The 22,498-nt window shown below is 36.4% G+C and overlaps 1 protein-coding gene across 1 annotated transcript; it reads left to right on the top strand.

Annotated features, from left to right (window-relative positions):
* Positions 1 to 11,420: 11,420 nt before the first annotated feature.
* Positions 11,421 to 12,378, top strand: LOC131071863 (major strawberry allergen Fra a 1.06). The gene is made up of 2 exons (XM_058007828.2): positions 11,421 to 11,697; positions 11,874 to 12,378. The coding sequence occupies exons 1-2, from the start codon at positions 11,517 to 11,519 to the stop codon at positions 12,173 to 12,175; spliced, it is 483 nt and encodes a 160-aa protein (XP_057863811.1). The 5' UTR covers positions 11,421 to 11,516; the 3' UTR covers positions 12,176 to 12,378.
* Positions 12,379 to 22,498: the final 10,120 nt, after the last annotated feature.

The raw sequence follows: 22,498 nt of genomic DNA, 5'->3' as shown, positions 1-22,498 counted from the left end.
GCACATCCTACGGGCCTATCCCTGTCTGCTAATGGCCTCGCTGCTGGAATGTGCTCCCAGCACCATACCTATAATAGGGTCACACCAACTGACAAACTACCGTAACCAAGGTATACTACCTCATGCAAACCCCTGTATAAATGAGCCAGCATAGCTGACCCCCATGCAAACCTCCAGCCCTGAGTGACCATCTCCTCCAAAACTAGCCCCCATCCCACCGAGAATACCTTTGACCTACGATCAGGACAAAGGAATCCACCAATAAACCCTGCTAGTACGGATGGCAGCGGTGCATAATCAAGGTCCAAAAACTCCTGCCATGGGATCTCATAGCCACAGACAGTATCATCCTGGAAAATGCGGCGCAGTGCCTCTGTGCCACCCTCCTCTAACTGTTTGTATGGTAGTAGTGCCCCTACTACTAGGATGCGCAAAATCCGGTAACAGTCCTCAGGTGTGACTGTCATCTCTCCCATAGCAAAATGGAAGGTGTTCATATCACTGTGCCACCTCTTTGCCAAAGCGGTCAATAACCCTCGGTTCACAGTGAACCGAGGCATATCCAAGAGAGAAGTCAATCCACATCTCTCAATAATATCAAGATCAGCCTGCGACAACCGCGGTATCAATGTCCACGGTCTGGGAAATCTCTCACGCGACTGAACCACGCCCAATCGCTCCTGTCAACAAACAAAACAAATCCAATATCAGTTTCCACATCAAAACAAAGATATCAAAATCAAACTTTTATCAACAACATGAAACAATTTGCCCATCTACATCAAAGTTCAAAATCCTATCATTTCATATCAACTTGTAACACAACTCAAGTTCTCAAAAACCATATCACAACTTGTAAAACAACTCAAGTCTCCACAAATCACATAAACTTGTAAAACAACTCAAGTTTCCCACCCATATCAGCTTGTAAAACAACTCAAGTTTCCAACCCATATCAGCTTGTAACACAACTCAGGCTTCACACATTGAACTTAAAACAGAACACGCAAACAAATCATATTTTGATCAAACACAACACATTGATATCTATACATAACTTGGAAAATCGCAAGTCAAAACAAGTTATATCAACACTCATATTGGACAAAAGCATAAAATCATGACAAACAGACCAAATCAAATTTTCAAATCGTCTCATCTCGCAAAAAATTTTCAGATGTGCTAAAACAGATACCCAATGCGCTAAAACACCCCCACGCGCTAGGCTGTCTCTCCTACGCGCTAATCTATTTACCCTATGCGCTAGACTGGCTCTACGCACTAAAATTATCACCCCATGCGCCACCTAACCTACCCTATGCGCTAGACTCTGTCTACACGCTAATCTACAGCTCCTAGGCGTTACCTGTTTGGCCCTATGTGCTAGGTTAACCCTACGTGCTAAACCCCCTTACCTATGCGAACCCCTGTGACCCCTATGCGCTAGGTCTACCCTACGCGCTAACCTATTGACCCGATGTGCTACCCGACGGCTGCCATGCGCTATTCTACCTATATGCGCTAACATATTTTTGCTATGCGCTATCCTATCTATTTCGGACGCGACCCCTAAAATTCAACTTGATGCGCTACTCTAAACTTCGTATGCGCTAAACTACGCCCTAGACGCGCTAAACCGTTAAACCCGAACTTTGAAATTCGAAAAATGACTAAATATGACAAAATGAAAAGTCAAAAAAGGGTCAAAAATTTTGACTTGCTGGTGGTCCACGCGCTACAGGTCTCCGGTACCTCCGAACGCGCTCGAAACGGTGTCTATGATAAGGAATAGGCATTTTCTCTGCAAACCAAATTCTCTTTCTCCAAAGTCAATAAAACACAAATGAATCTAATTCAAGCTCTTTTCCCCTTTTATAGGAGGAAAATGAAATTAGGGTTAGCCAAATGGACCTGTAATATGGTCACGGTCTCCCCTATACCATAACATTTGTAACTTATCGGGAGATGAATCAATTTGCACACATTTCACACGCATGAAATCATACACATCATACGCAACTCATCCAATTAAATAAAAAAAAATTAAAAATATTGATTCATCTCCCGAGGGGGCATCACCATCAAATATCGAATCTGGGGCATCACACATCAAATCAAATCTGGGGCATGACTGACAAATCATAAGAGCGACACAAAAATTGCATTTGACCATAAATCATGATAAAACATCATTTTCTTTGAAATAACATGTGCACACACGTCACTTTAAAGAGGGGTAAAATGTAGACGTATAAAAATGACCATATTCCTAAATGAATATATTATGTTCATTTCTCTATTTGATTATATCCAATTTAATTAAATTATCTACATTCCTCTATTTAATTAAGTAAATTACTCAATTTATTTAAATTAAATTCACTATACCCATTTAATGAATAAATCATTTTATTCAATTAAATCCCCCCTATCCACTTTTAATTAAATTCAAATTTAATTAAATAGTTATCCTAAATTGAATAAATCAAATTTATTTAATTGCAACCAAATTGAATTAAATTACTTTATTTCAATTAAATCCTATTATCCCTCCATCCACTTGTAAAATCCCAAACCCCTTTCTAATCCCTTCTAGAATCTTCTAATCACTTCTAATTAATCTAACCCCTCCTCTAAACTTTGTCACATACCTAAGCAAAGGGAAGTCGCTTCTCAAACCCTCAAAGTCTTTGATAACCATTAAAGGCTTTCAACCTTCAACCACTAAATTCCTCAAAGTCTTTGATAACCATTGAAGGTTTCCAACTTTCAACCACTTATTCTCCAAAGTCTCCAATAACCATTAATGGTTAACTCAAACCCTCCTACATGGTTAAAACATTTGTTTTGACTCAACCTTCATCCAACCCAAGGGTCTAATCAGGCCTTTAATGCTTTGACCATGATTATCTCTTAATCATTTGCACAAAGGTTTATCCTTGGATTAACTCTTAATCCAGTGGGTAATCTTAATTTAGACTTGACCCTTAGCCTCTAGATAACCATGAGGTCTTCTCAGGTATTGAATGCCTCCAACCCCTTCTCTTAACCCAACCCTATGTTGACACTTGTCACCATTTCATTCGTGCCAATTACAAACATGGATCCCCAACTTTCAAACTCAACCCTTGATTAAACCTTTCAATCCTGACCATCCATTGCCCTGTTTTTGCTATAAATAGAGCTCTCATTCCTCCATTTGAAATCATCCTTCAAATTTGTAGCATCACACTTATGCTCAAATATATTCAAGCTTTCTCATTTCATATATGCTCATCATTTAGCCTCATTTAGATCAGGAATTAGACTAAAAATGCATGTTTAGAATAATTTCTTTATCATTTTAGCTCAATCATAGACTAAATATATTATGTTAGGATAGTACTCATACTAATCTTGTCATCTTATCATTTAGTTTATTGCATTTCTAAGATCATACATAGTTTTACACATCGTTCATACTAAAAACTATCAAAACATCCATCATTCTTGCATTTGCCATCCCTAAACCATTTTGCTCAGTGATCTGAGAGCAAAAACATTGGTTTGAGGACATTGTGAGATAGAGAACCATGGGACCCACCTTGGGAAGCAGGATAATATGTTATTACTCCATAGCTTGCACCAAGAAGTCCTGTGTGTGTGTGTGGACTAGTTTCTAACAATATTTTCACATATTGAAATCTATCAGCCCACTTTTCCCGCATACACCATGGTGTCAAATTCAAGCTGGACGTGGACCTCATCTCTACAGTCACAGGTATGCCCCATACTGGCCTCAATTTCTTTAGGGACCTAAAAGTCTCCAATAATGTTGTGAAGCTCTTTCCGCGCAAATATAAGGAGAGAGCTAAATTAGGCAAAGTGTCTGGGGGGTATTATGAAGCGTCTAACATTAAAAAATTTTGGGGTTTTGTCTTTACTATCATTATGGAGTATATCATTGTGGAGGGTCGCTTCACTAGGGTCCATACCTATCACTTTGTCCTTCTGAACCATTTTAGGCATGAGAAAAGGGTGTCTCTTCCTTGTTACCTTTTCAAGTCCCTGTTGTGCTCGTTGAACAAGAACAGTAAGAACCCCTCTTCTCTTGTGCTACATTATGGTCTTATTTTGCTCATTTATGAGCATTGTAAGATTTTAGCGGTTCAGGAAAAAAAAAGGTTGTCAGTGTCCCCGAGCAAGGGCAAGAGGAAAAGTGAGGATTCTGGGCCCAACAAGGATGAGCAGAAACAGAGTAAAAAGGCTAAAAAAGGCTCCGTAGAGAAAAATGTGGAGGACACGGATTTGAGCCATAAACATAAGGATATGGAGGTTGATCCTGAGTATATGGGAAAATAGGGTAGTGATATGGAGACTGATGATACTGACAGGGCTGAGAGCTAGAAAGATGAAGAAGTGGTGGAAGAGGAAGGAGGAGAAGAGGAAGATTCCGATGAGAAAAGCTCGGTCAAGGAAACATCCATAATGGATAGTGGTAATGAGAAGGAAAAACAGGAAGAGGATGAGGGTAATAAGGAGGAACCTACCCATAGTCTGAGCCCTGGTGATCTCAGCAACCAGCCCATGGAGGAGCCGGATAACCAAAAAAAATAAGAGGATGAGGAAATGGAAACAGAGTTGAACAAGGATAAGGAGGATACAAGCATGGAAAAGGATAGAGCTGGTGATGAGATGAATACTAGTATTCTTATCCTGGATAAGCTTAAAAACCAATCTGATGCTCGTCTGAGTTTCGATAGATGGGTTTATGAAAGAATTAATAAAATGGAAAAAAAGGCTAAACATAAGGAAGAGCGGGGATAGAAAAGTGAAAGCAACCTGGAGCAATGGAAAAAGGAAATGGACGAAAAGGTGGAGAAGCTAAAAGTTCAGATCAGCAAGCTGGAGGAAGGGAAGGCTTCCATGAAAAACTTCCTGATTTTGATTCTGGAGATCCTCAACTCTGCGACTAGGAACATGGAGGAAATAGCCCAATACCTTGATGGTCCCAGCCCTACCAATTCTATTATGGACCTTGATGCTGAAGAGGTTGCTTCTAAGGCTAAGAATGTGGATAGTGCTCCTGGAGGTGTGGCTAAAAGGACTAGGGCGAGCTTGAAAAAGACTGCCTTGGCTTCTTCAAAGGAAATCCCAATTCTCAGGGAGAATATCAAATAAATGCAAGGGATTAGCGAGAAATTGGCTAATGTTGTTAAAAACATAATGTAATTTGTCTTTTTTCTGTTTTTGTTGGTTGTTGCTGGTAGTGTTGGACTTTTGTGTTGGCTTTTGTCCAGCACTTTGCTAGTTTTTTCGTTGTCTGTCTCGTTTAGTTTCTTAATGCTTTTATCTTTTATGGTTCCTTTGTAAATTTTTTTGGGGTCCTTTCAAAACCTAATTTTCCCATAATCAAAAACACATGTCTTACACTTTCTGGCTAGCTTTCTAAGAGACTGGCCTAGAGGACTAGACAAGCCGTTATATAACACAACTCTATTTTCTCATTTTTTTTTTGCAAGTTTAAACCCAACAAGACATTTCAAATTTTTGAACAAGAGAAAACCCCTAGACTAAGGCACCCAACACATTTCTTACACTTTTTGGCTAGCTTTCTAAGAGACCAGCCTAGAGGACTAGACAAGTCGTTATACAACACAACCCTATTTTCTCATTTTTGTGTGTGCAAGTTTAAATCCAACAATACAAGGATCACAACATAGAGAAAATTGTGGCAAACATTATAAAATCTTGAACAGATGAAAATGCCTAAGCTAAGGGACCCAGCACACATGTTACACTTTTTGGCTAGCTTTCTAAAAGAGCGACCTAGAGGACCTCCACAATAGTCTAACACTTTCTAGCCTAACTTGAAATCTTAGGTTCCTTTCTATTTCCTCTTTCCAAGTCTAAGCTACTATATTAGTTTTTTGTTCTCTATTTTAGTATTATTATTAAAATTCATTATTTTTCTATCACTATATACTTAGATCTTAAACACACATTTTAGAATCTTAGACCCATTGCAACAAAGGAACACTAATTTAAAGTGTTCAATTGTTGAACCTTATTATTGTTCATAATGATGTATTGTGGAGATTCAACATCTTAGTTTGCATCCAAAGCTAGGACCTCATTTTAGTGAAACTAACATGTCTTATGTTTGCATAATTTTTTATTTACATTTTCAAACTTGATTTTTATTTACTTAATTGGTTCATGCTTGCAATTTTTTTTAAAAATTATTGGTTATGTGCTTACAACAATTAATTAACATCTCATATTTCTCAATTAATTGGTTAATAGATCATAACATAGCAATATTATAATTTGACTTGCTATGGAAAACATCTCCTACTTATCAATTGATGAGCTAAAGGGGCTCTATAATGAATGGTTCATAAGGCACAACACTTGTTGAAGGTTTTACAAAATGGGATACCAAGATAAGTGAGCTTAACCTTGGGAGAAATTCCATGGTTAAGCACATTTGAGTTGGAGTAGTATTGGGATGGGTGATCTCTCTAGGAAGGCTCAATGCTTCACCTCTGTGAGCATCGCCTAGATGCAATGAGTGCTAAGTGGACTATTCATTTTCATGAGAGATAAGTTCTTGTGAACCACTGCTCATGAAACATGGGTCAATGAATTTGACTCAAAAACTACATAGTTGAATCCTGATAGCAATATCATAATTTTACTTGCTATGGAAAATATCTCCTACTTATCAATTGATGAACTAAAGGGGCTCTGTAATAAAAGGTTCATAAATCGCAACACTTGCTAAAGTTTTTGTGAATGGGGTTGCAAGCTAAGTGGGTTTAACCTTGGAAGAAACTCTGTGGTTGAGCATGCTTGAGTTGGAGTAGTATTAGGATGGGTGACATCCAAAGAAGGCCCAATACTTCACCTTTGTGAGCACACGGGGGTTTAACTTAGTGAACTAGGGTTATAGCATGTGCATTCATGGCATACTAAACAATCTCCCCATTTTCAAAAAATATTGCCATAAACTCCTTTTTTGTCACCCCATCGCAATACATAGCCCGAATTAAAAGCCCCCCTATTTTCTCCAAATATTGTATTTTTTCATACTCAAAATTAAAAACCCCCCTATTTTCATCAATAGGCAATACATTGCACCCTAATTTTTAGGATATTAAACCCCGCAATATAAATTGGGATATTAAACCCCCTAATATGAATGCACGTGATATAATATTGCCTAACCAATGAAGCCCGCGTGTGTGAGCATCACGTAGATGCAATGAATGCTAAGTGGATCATCCATTCTTGTGAGAGATGGGTTCTTGTGAACCACTACTCATGAAACATGGGTCAAACTCAAAAACTACACAGTTAATCCTAATGGAAATATCACAATTTAAGCATAGAGAAAGCAATTGACCAAACCAGTCTAGCTCCCCAATAGTAGCATTTGTTGTAATAATGAGCCAAAGAGTGACACTTTCTTAAGTACATAGTTATATTGTGTAATTTTAAAATTTAAATATATGGCTTGCCTTATAGACTTTAAAGAAAAGAATTATAAAGTAATGTATATGGAATTGAAGTGAACTAAAAATAAAATATATGATACATGTAATATTCTTTTGGATGATAAATTCAGTATAAAATAAAATTAATAAGGTTGTGAAGTTCCTACCAAATGCTCACAGGATGGTTTTTTTTTTTTGAAGTTTTATAGAATAATTGCTTCTAGATTCGATTGTGTAAGCCAAATTTTTATCATCGACGTTTCGAATCACACTCCGTAATTCTTGAAATTTTGACAAATTGAAAATAACACTAGTCGAATCGAGCTAGTGTCAAGAATGAACTATTGTTGTCATGAATGAAATGCTGTTGTAAAAAATAAACTAATGATCATTTTCAAAATTGTTATTTATGATGCTGCTATCTCTGTCATCAATTTATGAATTTGCTGGTAACAATTAGACAAAGTTTAAATTAATCAAATAGCATGATAGCTTCTTTTTAATAAAAAATCTCTTCAACAAAGACACTATGGTTGCATATTTTAAAAGTTCAAATTAACCATCATCTAATCTCACTTGAATAGAAATTGGAAAGAAATAAAAAAACATTAAGATCACATCAAAGTTGGATATTTTATCTTTTGTTTAACAGCTGAAATTGTTATTATTAGAGTCTCTTAACTGTCCTCTTCTTGTCAATTGTTTCAATTAAAAAAGAATACAATTATCTGCGTGTAAGTTGTGGAACCATTGTTAGAATATACGAGCTGTTTAATATAAATTCATAATAAGTGTTTAGAAAGGAAATGATCGAAGGATGTGGGGAGTGGATTAAACTAAAAATAACCAGCAGATGTAAAACTAGATATCATCATTGTAGGATATGCTCTAGTTTCTGAAAACAGCCAGCTGATTGAATGTATATCAAATCTGACCCCTCTTATCAGACATGAAAAAGAAATTGATCGTTCAAAAATTTCAACAATGGCAGAATCCTTTGTCTTTCTATTACTGAACTGCTTTGATACACAACATTTTTTATTCAAGCTTAATCAAAAACTATGTCAAGCTTGGATACAAATGGATTTCAAGCTAGTAAAATGAATTGTACGTAGCATAAATTAAGAAACAAATCTTGCATGAGGTGCAACATGTACTGTCATGCATTATTCGGTGGCAGATTACAAAGAGAAAACATAATCTTCTAATTAAACTTAAACAAAAAACAAACTAACTATGTAAACAACGCAAGGAATGGAGGGCATGCAAAAACAGATGGCCGATGGCAGAATTGAATGATCAACCAGATGATGAGCATCAGTCATCAACATGAAATGGGTACATTATAAAGACCTTAAAACTTCTAAAACAATAAAATGTATAAACATAACTCAATTCCTCAACCTTCACCAGCATCATGTCTGCCTATTAAAATAAAATAAAAAGCTTTGGGCACAAACATGAGCATAGATCAAACACTGTTGAAGGCTCTAAGAATTAATATAATAATAATAATTTAGTGAGCAATAATATATTCAACTAGTTTATAATCAAATTATCTAGAATATAATGATTTTAAAAAATCATTATTAATATTATCAAAGTATTAGTCAATTAGATTGTAATAAATAAATAAATTATTTATAATGTTTTTCTTTTAAATTTGCATTGTATTTTATTGAACAGAAAACAAACAATTACAATGTAATAAAATTATGTAATGTTATTTGTTCAAAAATGAATTTTTAATCACAAGTTAAGAATAGTGCATTGCCAACAATTCTTGGCAGAAGCTAAAAAATATATCTAAATTTTAACAAATTATTACTAAATTGAGTGAGGATAATACTTAGTTCTAGGACTTACTTTTCTAATTTTAACATAAAAGAGGAGTTAAAATTTATTCAAACAAAAAGAAATACAGAGCATGGGCATCAACCAGCCCTATCAAAATCCACTAAATGATCTAACTATTGAGATAAACCTAGAGGTAATTGTCTCTTATCCATAATATTCCAATCATGCATGTGCTCAGAACCCCATTTGACCAAACAATCTGCTACACCTTTCCACTCCTTGGCTATATGAGTGAAAGTAACCGAATCCAAAGAAGTGCACAAATTAAGAATTTGATTAACAACAAAAGCTAACTACCAACTAACATCCTCATAATGTTGTCGAGTAAGCAGATGCACCACCACCTGTGATTCAGATTCACAAATAATCCTGCTCCATCCAAGATCACAAGCACGCTCCACAACAAACAAAATAGCAGTAGCCTCCATCAATGAGTATGATGACCTTTATAAATAGAAAACATAAATTGAACAATCCCCAAGCTATCTCTACCAACTCCACTAATACCCGCAAGGCCTGGGTTGCCTCACGAAGACCCATCCATGTTGATTTTTAGAATGCCCCGTGGAGGAAGACTCCACCTCCCTACCCTGTTTATTTTCCGAAGAGGATGTCTGCATCTATTTCTCATGATTTGGCCTTGTGGAGGAGGAAAATGGAGACAGTTATAGCAAATAACATCACCACATAGTCTCTGACAAGTCACACTTAGTCGAAACAGTTTCTCCCAAAGAATGGAGAGTTTTCCACCACAAGTGGTGTGCCCCCAACAATACATCTTCAAAGATCCGATGATTTCTCTCCAGCCAAATATGCCAAATAATAAAAGAAGGGCCAAGAGTCCAAGCAACCTAAGAAAAGAAGTCTTGATAGGATCCTTGCCCCATCAAACAAAAAACTCAACCAAAGAAGAGATATGCCAACAAGCTTGATTCCACACATCCCACCAAAAGTGCCAAATATGTCTAGTGAAGGAGCATTGAAAAAAGAGATGAGAGACAGTTTCTTCACTGATACGACACACCACACACATCAAGGGGCCCTAAAAACCACACTTACATAAATTATCCCAAGTAAGACACTAATTGTGGACCACCAACCACAAGAAAAAATTGCACTTGGGCCATGAAAACTTGTACCAAACTTTTTTCCACCAAGGAACCTGAATATCCCCAAAAATCTGCCGCACCAACTCAGCATACCCTACAAAAACAGAAAACTTTCCAGACAAGTCATTGCTTGCCCATGCTAGAGCATCATACCCAGCCAAGGAAGAGCACTCCCGAGACTCCAAAAGCTGAGTCAGCTCCTGCCTATCTTCCTAGAGGCCAATCAAAAGGATATTTATAACAACAAAGTTATTATGTAAAAATCTAAGGGCTAAAGCAAACCTAGAAAAAAGAATTGGACATCCTAACATTGTTTTGCTACCTTGAATTCATTTCTTGGATATATGATTTGATTTTTTTGGCACTCACTAACTATTGTTCTTAAACGTCATTGTCAAACATCAATAGCAATTTACAACTCATCCACACTAAATTGTGGTAGGTTTTACCTTATTTTATTGGTCAAAATTGACTTTGAAATGTTAAAATAGATAATATTTAACCTATTACATAACTTTATTTTTTATTCAATTTCCCACCATTCACCATATCTTTTTCAATTCACATTCCAAAACTGACATGTGTCTATGATCTACTGATTTGAATGAAAAAAAAAATTAAACTCCAATGCAAATCCTAATCCCAAACCAGCAAAGTCAATACTTATATTCCTTTGCTTTCCTACGTACATCTTGAATTTCTTCATACAGATACACATTATCTTGTCCATCTATATCATCCTAAGAATGGATATCAATTTCAATGAGAGTGGATATGAATTTCAATGAGCGGGACCTGGAAGCTTCTAAAACAGTAAAAAAATTATAAAATAATGAAACTGGATTGCCTGTGACGTGCTTCGTGACTTTCTTGGACCTTAACAAGAAAATCCAATTCCTTTAGTCTAAACATGTGACCAGCCGCATTATACGAATGAATAGCTCTTGGTATTTATTCTATAAATACCATGCATTCCCTCATACACCACACCCCAATCCACTGATACTCAAAAAGAAGGGAAGCGTTTCTAAGAAGAGTAGTTGTAGAAATCCTGAGATAAAGAAAAGAGAAGATGGTGGCAGGAAGTTTCAGTATTGAAATAGAGTCTCCAGTGGAGGCAAAAAGGCTGTGGAAAGCAATTCTGGACACCCACAACTTATTGCCAAAGCAAGCACCAGGCCTCATATCGGGAATCACACTTGTTCAAGGTGATGGAGGAGTTGGTACCATTCGACATGTTAATTTCACTGCTGGTAAGTAACATTTTGGTTTGGTTTCACTCTAAACTTGCATCATGTTTAAGTTGTACGTCTCATAACAACACCTGAAGATATTGTTTTTGATTGGATGAATGTTTTTTTATGGAGTTATGAATCAAAAGAGATAGAGATACTTTTGCTAATATTATATGAAATTGTTATTGTTGCAGCCAACAAGGACTTTAGCTCTGTAAAAGAGAAAGTGGACTTAATTGATGAGGCCAATATGGTTTATTGTTTCAGCCATGTGGAAGGAGGGCTGTTGGGGAAAAAAGTTGCCTCGATAAGTTACAAGGTTAAATTCATCCCCAAAGTAGGGGGTGGATCCATTACGACCTATACCTGCGACTTTGACAGCCTCCCTGGTGTTCCCCATGATGAAGCCAAAATTGAGGAGATCAAGGCCGACACCACTGGTCTGTTCAAGCAGGTGGAAGAATATCTGATTGCCAATCCCACTTTATACTGCTAAAATCATCAGGATCCTGCTCTTTCTCAATGGCAGCAGCGTCACTTGCTCAATAAAAACGTATGTGTATCTCATAATGATATTAAAATTACTTATGTGTGTATCTGTTGTAATAATGAGCCAAAGAGTGACGCTTTCTAAGTACATAGTTATGGTGTGTAATTTTGAAATATAAATATATGGCTTGTTTTATGGATTTTATAGAAGATTTCTTTTGAAATAATGTATATAGAATTGGTTTGTTAGTGGAGTTGAATGGTTCTTAATGAGTCCAACAGGGATTAAGTCTTGTTGAGTGCAACACCCCCATATCATAAGGGATGAGGCTGGGGCAGGTGAAGTTGAATGGTTCTTAATGAGACCCACAGAGATCAAGTCTTGCTGAGTGCAAGGCCCCCACATCATAAGGGATTGAAGCTGGGATTGTGCCCCAAACCTATTTGGCAATAGATACCATTCACTATATAATAATAATATCGTTAAACATGTACCCTTATCAATAGATACATCAAAACTAATTTCTAAATTTACCAAAATTATTCTATGATGGAAATTAAAAATAGAAAACACCAAAAAAATTCAAAAAAATCCATAAAAAATGTTCAATAAATATTGATTACTTGTATTCAACTATCAACTATAGAAATTTTAAAACATATTTCCAACATAAAAAAATATTTAACTTAACAAAAATGAATTATGACCTTAAGAATGAAAAGAAAGAAAACATCAAATTATTTGTTAATCTTTATTTTCCCTATTTTGAATCTAACATCAATAATAGAACCTTATGATAATTGGAGATATATAGAGTAGATATTAAGAAGAAAGGTTTAATATATAACACAAATTATGGGCAGAACTATTCCTCTACATTTACCAGCAATAGGGAATGTGTAATTGCAAAAATATATGGTGTTATGAGGTCAAATGGGGCAATTATCTTCAGATATTGATAGAGTTGTGTAATTTTTTCTCTGTTGGACATGTGGCCCTTTTATCTTTGTATTTTTTTTATTGAATAAATTTTGACCCCTCTTTTAGTCTAATATATTTATGAAATGTTGTCTTTATAAAAAACAATTGCAAGATTTTTAAGAAGATAAATAAGTATTTGAAGAGAAAATACTACAAATGGAAATTCATATACACAACCAATTATGATTGTACAAGTTTTTATTGAAACTGAAAAACATTCAAATTAAACAATTTATTTTAAAAAAAATCCATAAGAAATAAAATACCATACCAAGAAAAAATCTAGAAATTTTTTTAAGATAACAAATCTAGATAAAAAACATTGATGTTTTCACACTCTATTATATAATTCATTTATTTATTTTTTTCAAAATAAGGCTTAGTGGAGAATCTTGAAATAAATTATATACCACATGTCTTCTCCCCTTTCAAATAATACTTAAAATAGAAAATAATATTCCAACTTTTTTTAACATATATTTATTTGACTTTTAAATTGTTTGAAAAACAATTATGCAGATTGAATTATCTTTTTAATAAAATCCTAAGTAATAAGTATGCTTTTTATTAAAAAAGCAGCACTAACTAGGGCGCCAACCCTTAACATAGTAGAGACTATCAAAAAGAAAAAACTAATCAGACAGGCAAACAAGGAAGCTTGTCAGACCAAAAAACTAACTAGGCCCAACTCAAGGAGGGGAAGAGACATCCAAGCCTTGAGAGGGAGAGGTTTGGACAAGGGGGGAGGGCCTCCCCTTCCGCCTGCGATGAACCACGGTCCAGGCAATACATTCATTAGGACCAAGAGAGAGATCAAGTGGGAGTGATTCTGCAGGGTTGTGATCAAAAGCAGCTATAGAGTGTTGTTGTAGAACCGCAATAGGGTGTTGTGAAATAGTGACATACTACTATAGGGAAACAAAAGCAAGAGAAGAGATAGTAGAGGTATCAACATCAGGAGCAGATGCTGAAATAAGTTGTTGAGGCAGAGCAGCATCAGAAGCAGGCTCAATAGAAATAGAACGGGCATGTCGAATAGCAACAACAATAGTGAGAGAATCGTTAGAAGGTTCGATAGCAGTGAGAGGCTCTTCATCACGGAAGGAAACATCATCCTCATGAGAGGAGCTAGCAGAATCCAACGCATTGACAGTCAAATGGCCAATAGTGGCATCTTTCCACCAAGTAATAAGTATGTTATACAAACACATATATAGGATATTGTTAAGCCACAATTATTATCCAATTTTTTTAACATTAATTTTTAAACAAAAAACATATTATTATTTATTATCTAAATCATCATTATAGTTTTTAATCTTAGTTTACTAAAATTATAGGTCAGTTGTAGGGTTTAGAAAGGTGATTATCATGTCATTCTCTTCCTCTTAAGATATGCATCATCTCGATGCATTATTATTAGGCCAAAAAAAACTTATGCAATGTATCACTAATAGTAATTTAAAAAAAATTAGAATAAATTGGGATATATTTTTTGCATCTTCCTAGGTTCTATTTATTTTATCATACTGATCCTACAAAACTTTACTCTTGTTTACCTCTCTATTGTGCAATTGACATTAATGTTTCTCCAAGATTGTACAAGGTTGTATTGTTAACATTAATGGTTCTAAAACCCATAAAGCATATTGATTCACAATATCTTTAGCATCAATTATATATTTTGTAATGAGAGACAAATGAGAAATATATCATGGATTTGACTTGGCCTTTAGGTAAAGCTATCCAAGAGGCTAGAATATTAATCTTTTTTTCTAAAAATTTAAGTGGCCCTATGTTAACTTGATTTTCTTTTCAAGAGATATGGATTTTTTATGGGGTCTAACTTTTAGAAAAACTTTCTCTCCAAATGAAAAATTCTCAAAGACCTAAAATTTATCTATGTAACTCTTTTATCTATCAAACAAAAAATTTAAACTTATCTAATGCTTTTTACCTAGTTTTACATATCCTTTAATGTCATGTCCATATTTTAACATGTGAAAATAAACCTTAGTTTACTAAACTTTTACATAAGAACATACCTTAGTTTACATTAACCTAGTTTCCATATCCTTTAATGTTGTATCCACATTTTAAGGGTAACCCAGGCTGAGCAAGTGGGAGTGGAATTATTAGGGACACTAAAGGAAATATGGTTTTGGCTTATGTGGTAAATTTGGGAATCCAAACATCAAGTTTTGTTGAAGTGACAGTGACCTTCTACGAAATATCTATTGCTAAAGATAGGGGGATGCGGAAGATCATTATTGAAAGTGACTCCAATAACGTAATCATAATTCTTTGTGGAGAAGAAATTATAGGCTAGATTGCGAAAAAATTTCATCAATAAATGTTGATGCATCCTGGCAAATTTCGGCCATGTAAGACTTACCCACACCCTTAGAGAGGGGAACAATTCAATGGATAGGCTAGCTAATTTGGGTCCCCTGACTAATTCTTCTCAAATGTGGACCACCTTGCATGAACTTCCTAGTGATGTTTGTGTCATAATCTAGGAAGACATAAAATCTAATAATGTGTAATAATTCAAGGATTGCCTTTTTAATGGTGACATTTTTCCAATCATTTCCTATAGTCATTTCATGACTTGGAGGTCACTTTTTTATATTTGGAGAAAGGACTTCCTTCCCTAAAACTACTACTTGTTGTTCATTTACCAAGTCATTTTTGTCTTACCCCTCCTCGATTGTTGTCACTAGTTTTGTTGTGTATGAGTTTACCATGGGAGGAGATCTCATACGAACTAATCTAGACAACTGTGACAACTTTAAGAAACATGATATTCTTTGGTCTATTATTGTTAAGGGAAATATGGCTTCCTATGTGGAGGGTATAAAAGGTTTTAGCCTCACTCTCTCTGCACAATTTGCTCGTTCTTGGGAAAAGGGTAAATTTTGCATTGAGAGTCTATCCTTCACTATTTCCAAGGAATCTATAGCAGTTCCTATTGGATCTTAAACAAGGAGGACCTCGCAGGGGAATGGAAGAAGTTTGTGTTGATCTGATGTTCAATACATCACCTATGATGACAAGTATAAGAGATTTGACTTTAGTTGTTCTCTATGTTAAATCATTTTAGACACAGTGTTAAAATGAATTTCTCATACTTGATATTTTCTTCCCTTTCCCAATATGTAGCTATGGCTAAGTCTAAGGAAGTTTTCCCCCTTCATCAAGGGTTAATGCTGAAGCTTTATAATTTTCATTTGGTTATGTCCCTTGCTATCAGGCCCTCTATAAACCCTACTAGTCCTCTTCCTGACCCCACTCTAGTTGTAGAATTGTCCAACATCCCTAAGACCAGTTGCAAAGGTGCTTCTAGTTTTGTGATGACTACCCCTCCTACCCAAGTTAACCCCCAAAATTTTGCTAAGATGAATAATGATGATCAGTAACTACCCAACAGGTACTGAGAGGAGAGGGGTGAATCAGTACAAACAAAAACTTTCTTAACAACTCAACCAGCAAAGACTGCACTAATCGGTAAACAACATCATCGATCTAAATCAGGGTACTACCGGTAAAGCATGGTGAGACTCTAAAAGACATAAACTGGTAACACTTAGATATTTACAAAACCTAATATCTCATTTCCACTTCACTCATATGCTTAAATAGGTAACACAATAGAAATATAATGACCACTGGATCAGCTTGCATCACCGCTTAACAGAAAATACTAAAACATCACATGAAAAGGCATCACACATAACACAGTCATTTTTCACGTGGAAACCCAACTGGGAAAAATCACGGTGGGGATGAATACCCACAAGCTACTTTTAAACTCTTCTGAAGTTCACTATGTTAGGAGCCTAGTCCAGTTAAAGACTTTACAATAGGTTCTGTTAGCAACCGATCCTGCTAGGGATCACCCGGTTAAGGGATGGCTAAATACCTGGTTAAAGGTTAGAACCCTATTAAAGGTTACCTCGCAAGAGAATTTGAAGAACTCAATGAATTTGAGTCACCCTGTTAAAGGATTTACGGAAAGCCTGTTAAAGCTACCCGGTTAAGGGATTTTCCAACTGCTGAAATAGTTAGAAGTCCACAGGTAATACAATGATTTGATAACAACACTCAATGCCAATGCAAATCCACTTTGGTTCCTTTTCTTCTGCAATAACACTCTACAGGTATCTATTCACTTCTCTGGTCTCGCAAGAATCACGTATCTCTTCACTTGGATACATACACAACATTTGCCAACAACCTCAAAATGAAAAACATCATCGACCTTATAGTAAATAGATAGGTCGGTAGCATAAACCCTAAACCCTAAACATTTAGGTTTAACAATACAGTCGGTTCAATCCTGACCGTTAATCATATTGTATAGGCTAAAACAATCTTGAACAAATCTCAAGACATTCTGCCACATTCATTCGTCACCACTTCTTGCAGGCTGATAACCCATCACGTGTTCTCCACCATTTATAGAGACTTCACACATTCCTGAGGTAGATAGGATCAATCTTCTTCATGCAAGATCCTCAAGGAAATCCTTCACGTATACAAGGTTGATGTGGTAACATGATCTAATCTTCATTACAATGCTAACTCATCACAACATGTCATCGATTGAATCACACGGGCTTCAAATGCATCAACCAGTAACCCTGAAGCTGAGACTACCAACCGGTAGTCATACCAAATGAAACCTTGATACAAAAATTTTCATATACTGGTTCACATTCCAACATACTGGTTCACTTGAACAAACATACCGCTTCACTTTTTCACATATACCAGTTCACATCATCATACCAGTTCTCTTGCCAGTTTTCTTACTTTAATATATTGGTTCATACTTCAACATATTGATATCAATGACAACATACAATATCATCATGTCATCACATTCTATACATATGCCAACAATCTCCCCCTTTGGCATTGATAGCAATATACAAAGATATCTCTCCACTTCACATCTTCTCCCCAATACTGTAGATATCTTCTCCACTTCACATTTTCTCCCCCTTTGACAACAATGCCAAAGTGAAGGCACAAGCTTACCATGTTCCACTATGCTGCTCCCCCTAAGGAGTAGCATCCTTCAACACATCAATCCTAAAAAGTTTTGACAATGCAATACCTGACTGATGTGGAGTACATACGTTTAGTTCACCTCTTGAAGGGGCAGCACCCCTAATTCACATCTTAAATAGATAAATGTAGCCTTCAGTAGAGGCTTGGTGAATATGTCTACTAACTGCGACTTACTGGAAACATGTTCCAATACAATCTCTTTGTTTTGAACCTTCTCCCTCAAGAAATGATACTTGAGCTCGAAGTGCTTGGTTCTAGCATGCAATACTAGATTCTTGGAAATGTTAATTGCACTGGTGTTATCACAAAAGATACTCGCTGGTTCAGATATAGTAAATTTAAAACCACTTAACAAATGCTTCATCCAAATTGTCTGAGTGCAATTCATAAAAGCTGCTACATATTCTGCTTTTGCTGTAGACTTAGATATACAACTCTGCTTCTTACTCATCCATGAGACTAGTCTACCACCAAGAAAGAATTCACCACCAGTTGTGCTCTTCCGGTCGTCCACATTACCATCCAAATCGGCATCGGTAAACACTTTGAGACTAAAATTATTACTGTATGGATACCACAATCCATAATCTATAGTTCCCTTCAGATATCTAAGAATCCGCTTGACTGCTGCCAAGTGGGATTCTCTTGGACTATTCTGGAAATGTGTAGTAATGCCCACTGCATGTGCAATGTCTCTCTGTTGTGTACTACATAGTGCAACTTACTAATCATTGATCGGTATTCCTTCTCATTCACCAATGCTAAGTCATCTTCTTTTGACAATTTACAACCGGTCACCATCGGTGTACCAACCGGTTTGCTATCTTCCATGCCAAAGGTCTTCCACACCTCTTTGACATACTTGGACTGAGTGATAAAGATACCATCTTTCATTTGTTGTATATGTAGTCCAATGAAGAACTTAATCGCTCCGATTAGTGACATCTCAAATTCCTTCTTCATTTCATCTGCAAATACATGTCTCATCTTGTCATCTCCACCAAAAATTATGTCATCAACAAACACTTCACAGATTAGAATCTGATCTCCTTCTGATTTTTGATAGATATTGCTATCTTCACTTGTTCTTTCAAAACCAATCTTTACAAGATGTGAGTGTAAGCATTCATACCAAGCTCTAAGTGCTTGCTTCGATCCATATAAGGCTTTATGTAGCCTACATACCATATCATTGTCTTCTGATAGGGCAAACCCATATGGTTTCTCTATATACACTTCCTCTTCGAGTATTCCATTCAGGAATGCAGATTTTACATCCATCTAATATACTTTGAATTCCTTGAAGGCTGCATATGCAAGAAGCATTCAAACTCCTTCTAATCAAGCTACTAGAGCAAAGGTTTCTCCATAGTCTTCTCCTTCCTCTTGAGCATATCCCTTACATACCAGTCTAGCTTTGTTTCTTACCATTGAGCCATCTTCATTCAGCTTGTTTCTGAAAACCCATTTGGTGCCAATAACATTTTTGTGCACAGGTCTAGGTACCAGAGACCATGTACCATTCTTTTCTATCTGGTCAAGTTCCTCTTCCATAGCCTTGATCTAGTCTTCATCTTTGTGTGCCTCTTTAAATGTTTTAGGCTCAAATTCAGAGATCATGCAAGAATTCTCTCTAACCTTTCTTCTTGTAAGGATTCCCGCATCCTTGTCCCCTATGATCTGCTTTGGATCATGATGCAGCTTTACATACTGAGGAATGATCTTAACTGATTCCTCTTGCTTTTTCGCTTCATCCTCATCTTCATCAGCATCAGCATCTACCGATGTAGGAGCACTGTTACTGGAACTTGGTTGGTTTGCAACCATTTCCCAGGAGGTTACAACCGGTTCATCTATGGCTTGCTCGTTGTCGGTTTCCTCAGGTTTCTCAGCGGTTTCATCAACTTTAACATTAATAATTTCCACAATTCTCTTAGTCCTATTGTTAAAACACTTAAGAGCTTTGCTCTTGGTGGAATACCCTAGGAATATTCCCTCATCACATTTTGACTCAAATTTTCTCTAGTCTTCACTTCTCTTGATATAACATTTGCTACCAAACACTCTAAAGTAGCTTACCATTGGTGTCTTACTGGTCCAACCTCATAAGGAGTTTTATCCTTTCCTTTCTTGATGAGTACCCGGTTCATAGTGTAGACTGCAGTGCTTACCGCTTCTCTCCAAAAGGTGTGAGCAACCTTCCCTTGAATCAACATCATTCTGGCTCCTTCAACTACAGTCTGGTTGTTCCTCTTAGCCAGCCCATTTTGTTGTTGAGTCTGGGGGGTAAATAGTTGCCTCTTGATGTCATTCTCTTCATAGTATTTGTTGAATTTTCTGGAAGTGAATTCACCTCCTTGATCTGTTCTAATGCATTTAATCCTCTTACCGCTTTCCTTTTCAACTAGTGCTTTGAAGGCTTTAAACTTCCCAAAACCTTCAGACTTGTCTTTCAAGAATGTGACCCACATCATTCTTGAGAAATCATCAGTAAGGATCATAAAATACCTATCTCCATGAACACTCCCAGTTTTTATAGGACCACACAAATCAGTATGCACAAGATCAAGCAAATTATCTGTTGTGAAAGATTCACCTTTGAAGGTTGAGGAAGGCATTTTCCCCAGTTGACATTCTATGCACAAAGGATTCTTTGGTTTGCCCAGCACAGGCAATCCTCTAATTGCCTTGATCTTACTGGCCTTCACAATATTATCAAAATTTACATGGCAGAGTCTCCTATGCCATATCCAACTGTCATCAAACTTAGCCATTAGACATTGACTGACATTTGCATTTAACTGAAACAAGTTACCTTTGGTCTGCATACCGATGGCTATCAGTTCACCACTCTTTCCTTTTATTTTGCACACTCCATCTTTGAATTCTAAAGAGTCCATTATCATTCAGCTAGGAAACACTCAAAAGGTTATGCATGAGACCTTCAACCCAATACACATTATCAGCACTACTTTTTCCATTTAGAGAGATGGACCCTTTGCCTTTTACCATACATGGTGCATCATTACCAAATCAAACTACACCTCCATCATACTCTTCCAGAGACAGAAACTTACTTCGGTCACCAATCATGTGGTGAGAACAACCATTGTCAATAATCCACTCATTGGAATTATCAAAGTGGGAGACAAGAGCCTTCTTGTCTAACACATCTTCCTTAACAACCACAAATACTAAGTCTTCACTCTCTTCATCTTCTAGTTCATCATCAGTGACACCTTCATCAACTACAACAAAACAGTTTCTCCTATTTCCTCCTTTGAACTTTTTGAACCTCTCTGGTTTGTACTTGTTATCACCATTAGGATAGTTTACAGCAATGTGTCCTATCCTATTTCAAGAAAAGCATTTCAAAGGGAGCTTACCTCTGTATTTACCAGTTCCCTTAGGAAGTCTCTTGGCAAGAAGAGATTCAAATTCCATAAGGATCTCCTCATCATCCATTTCTCTACTTTGTCTAGGTTTACAGCTGGTACTAGCTTCTTTTCCCTTTCTAGATGGTGCAGCAGATGCTCTAAAGGTTGATTTAGTCTTTTGAACAGTGCCATCAAAACTATTCGGCTCATATGCGGTCAACTTAGCAATGATGGAATCAAGGGATAACTTTGTCTTGTCAATAGATCTCAACTCCTGAATAGCAGCAACCCTTATTGCATAGACTGGTAACAAGGATCTCAAAACTTTGCTAACAATGGTGGAATCATCTATTTTACCTCCTGCACTCTTGATGTCTCCAACAATAGTTTTAATTTTTATCCCATATTGTTGAATGTTCTCACCTTTAACCATCCGCATGTCTTCAAATTTTCCCCTAAGGCTTTCTTCCTTAGCTTGTTTCACATGCTCATCACTGCCATAGATATTCTCTAGACTATCCCATACTTCTTTGGGATTGTCTTTATCTTAAACATTAATAAACTCAATATCAGATAGACTGTTGATAAGAGATTCCATGACTTGCCCATTCTCCTGAATCTCTCTTCTTTTATCATTGGTGAAAGTACCGAGGGATAACATAAGTATTCTCAACATAGTTCTAGTGTTGAGCACCTATGCTTCTAATGTAGAACTTTATTTTGTCCTTCCATATCTTAAAGTTATCTCTATTGAACTTAGGACCTTCCCTCTTCATCATTAAAATACGATCTTCTCCTCAAGCGGTTAAGCTTATAACACAGAGGATTTGGAGGATGCTCTGATACCAATTGATGAATAATGATGATCAGTAACTACCCAACAGGTACTGAGAGG

This window comes from Cryptomeria japonica, chromosome 9 (assembly GCF_030272615.1).
Source record: "Cryptomeria japonica chromosome 9, Sugi_1.0, whole genome shotgun sequence".
Classification (NCBI taxonomy): Eukaryota; Viridiplantae; Streptophyta; class Pinopsida; order Cupressales; family Cupressaceae; genus Cryptomeria; species Cryptomeria japonica.
This window is presented reverse-complemented; position numbering and strand designations above follow the sequence as displayed.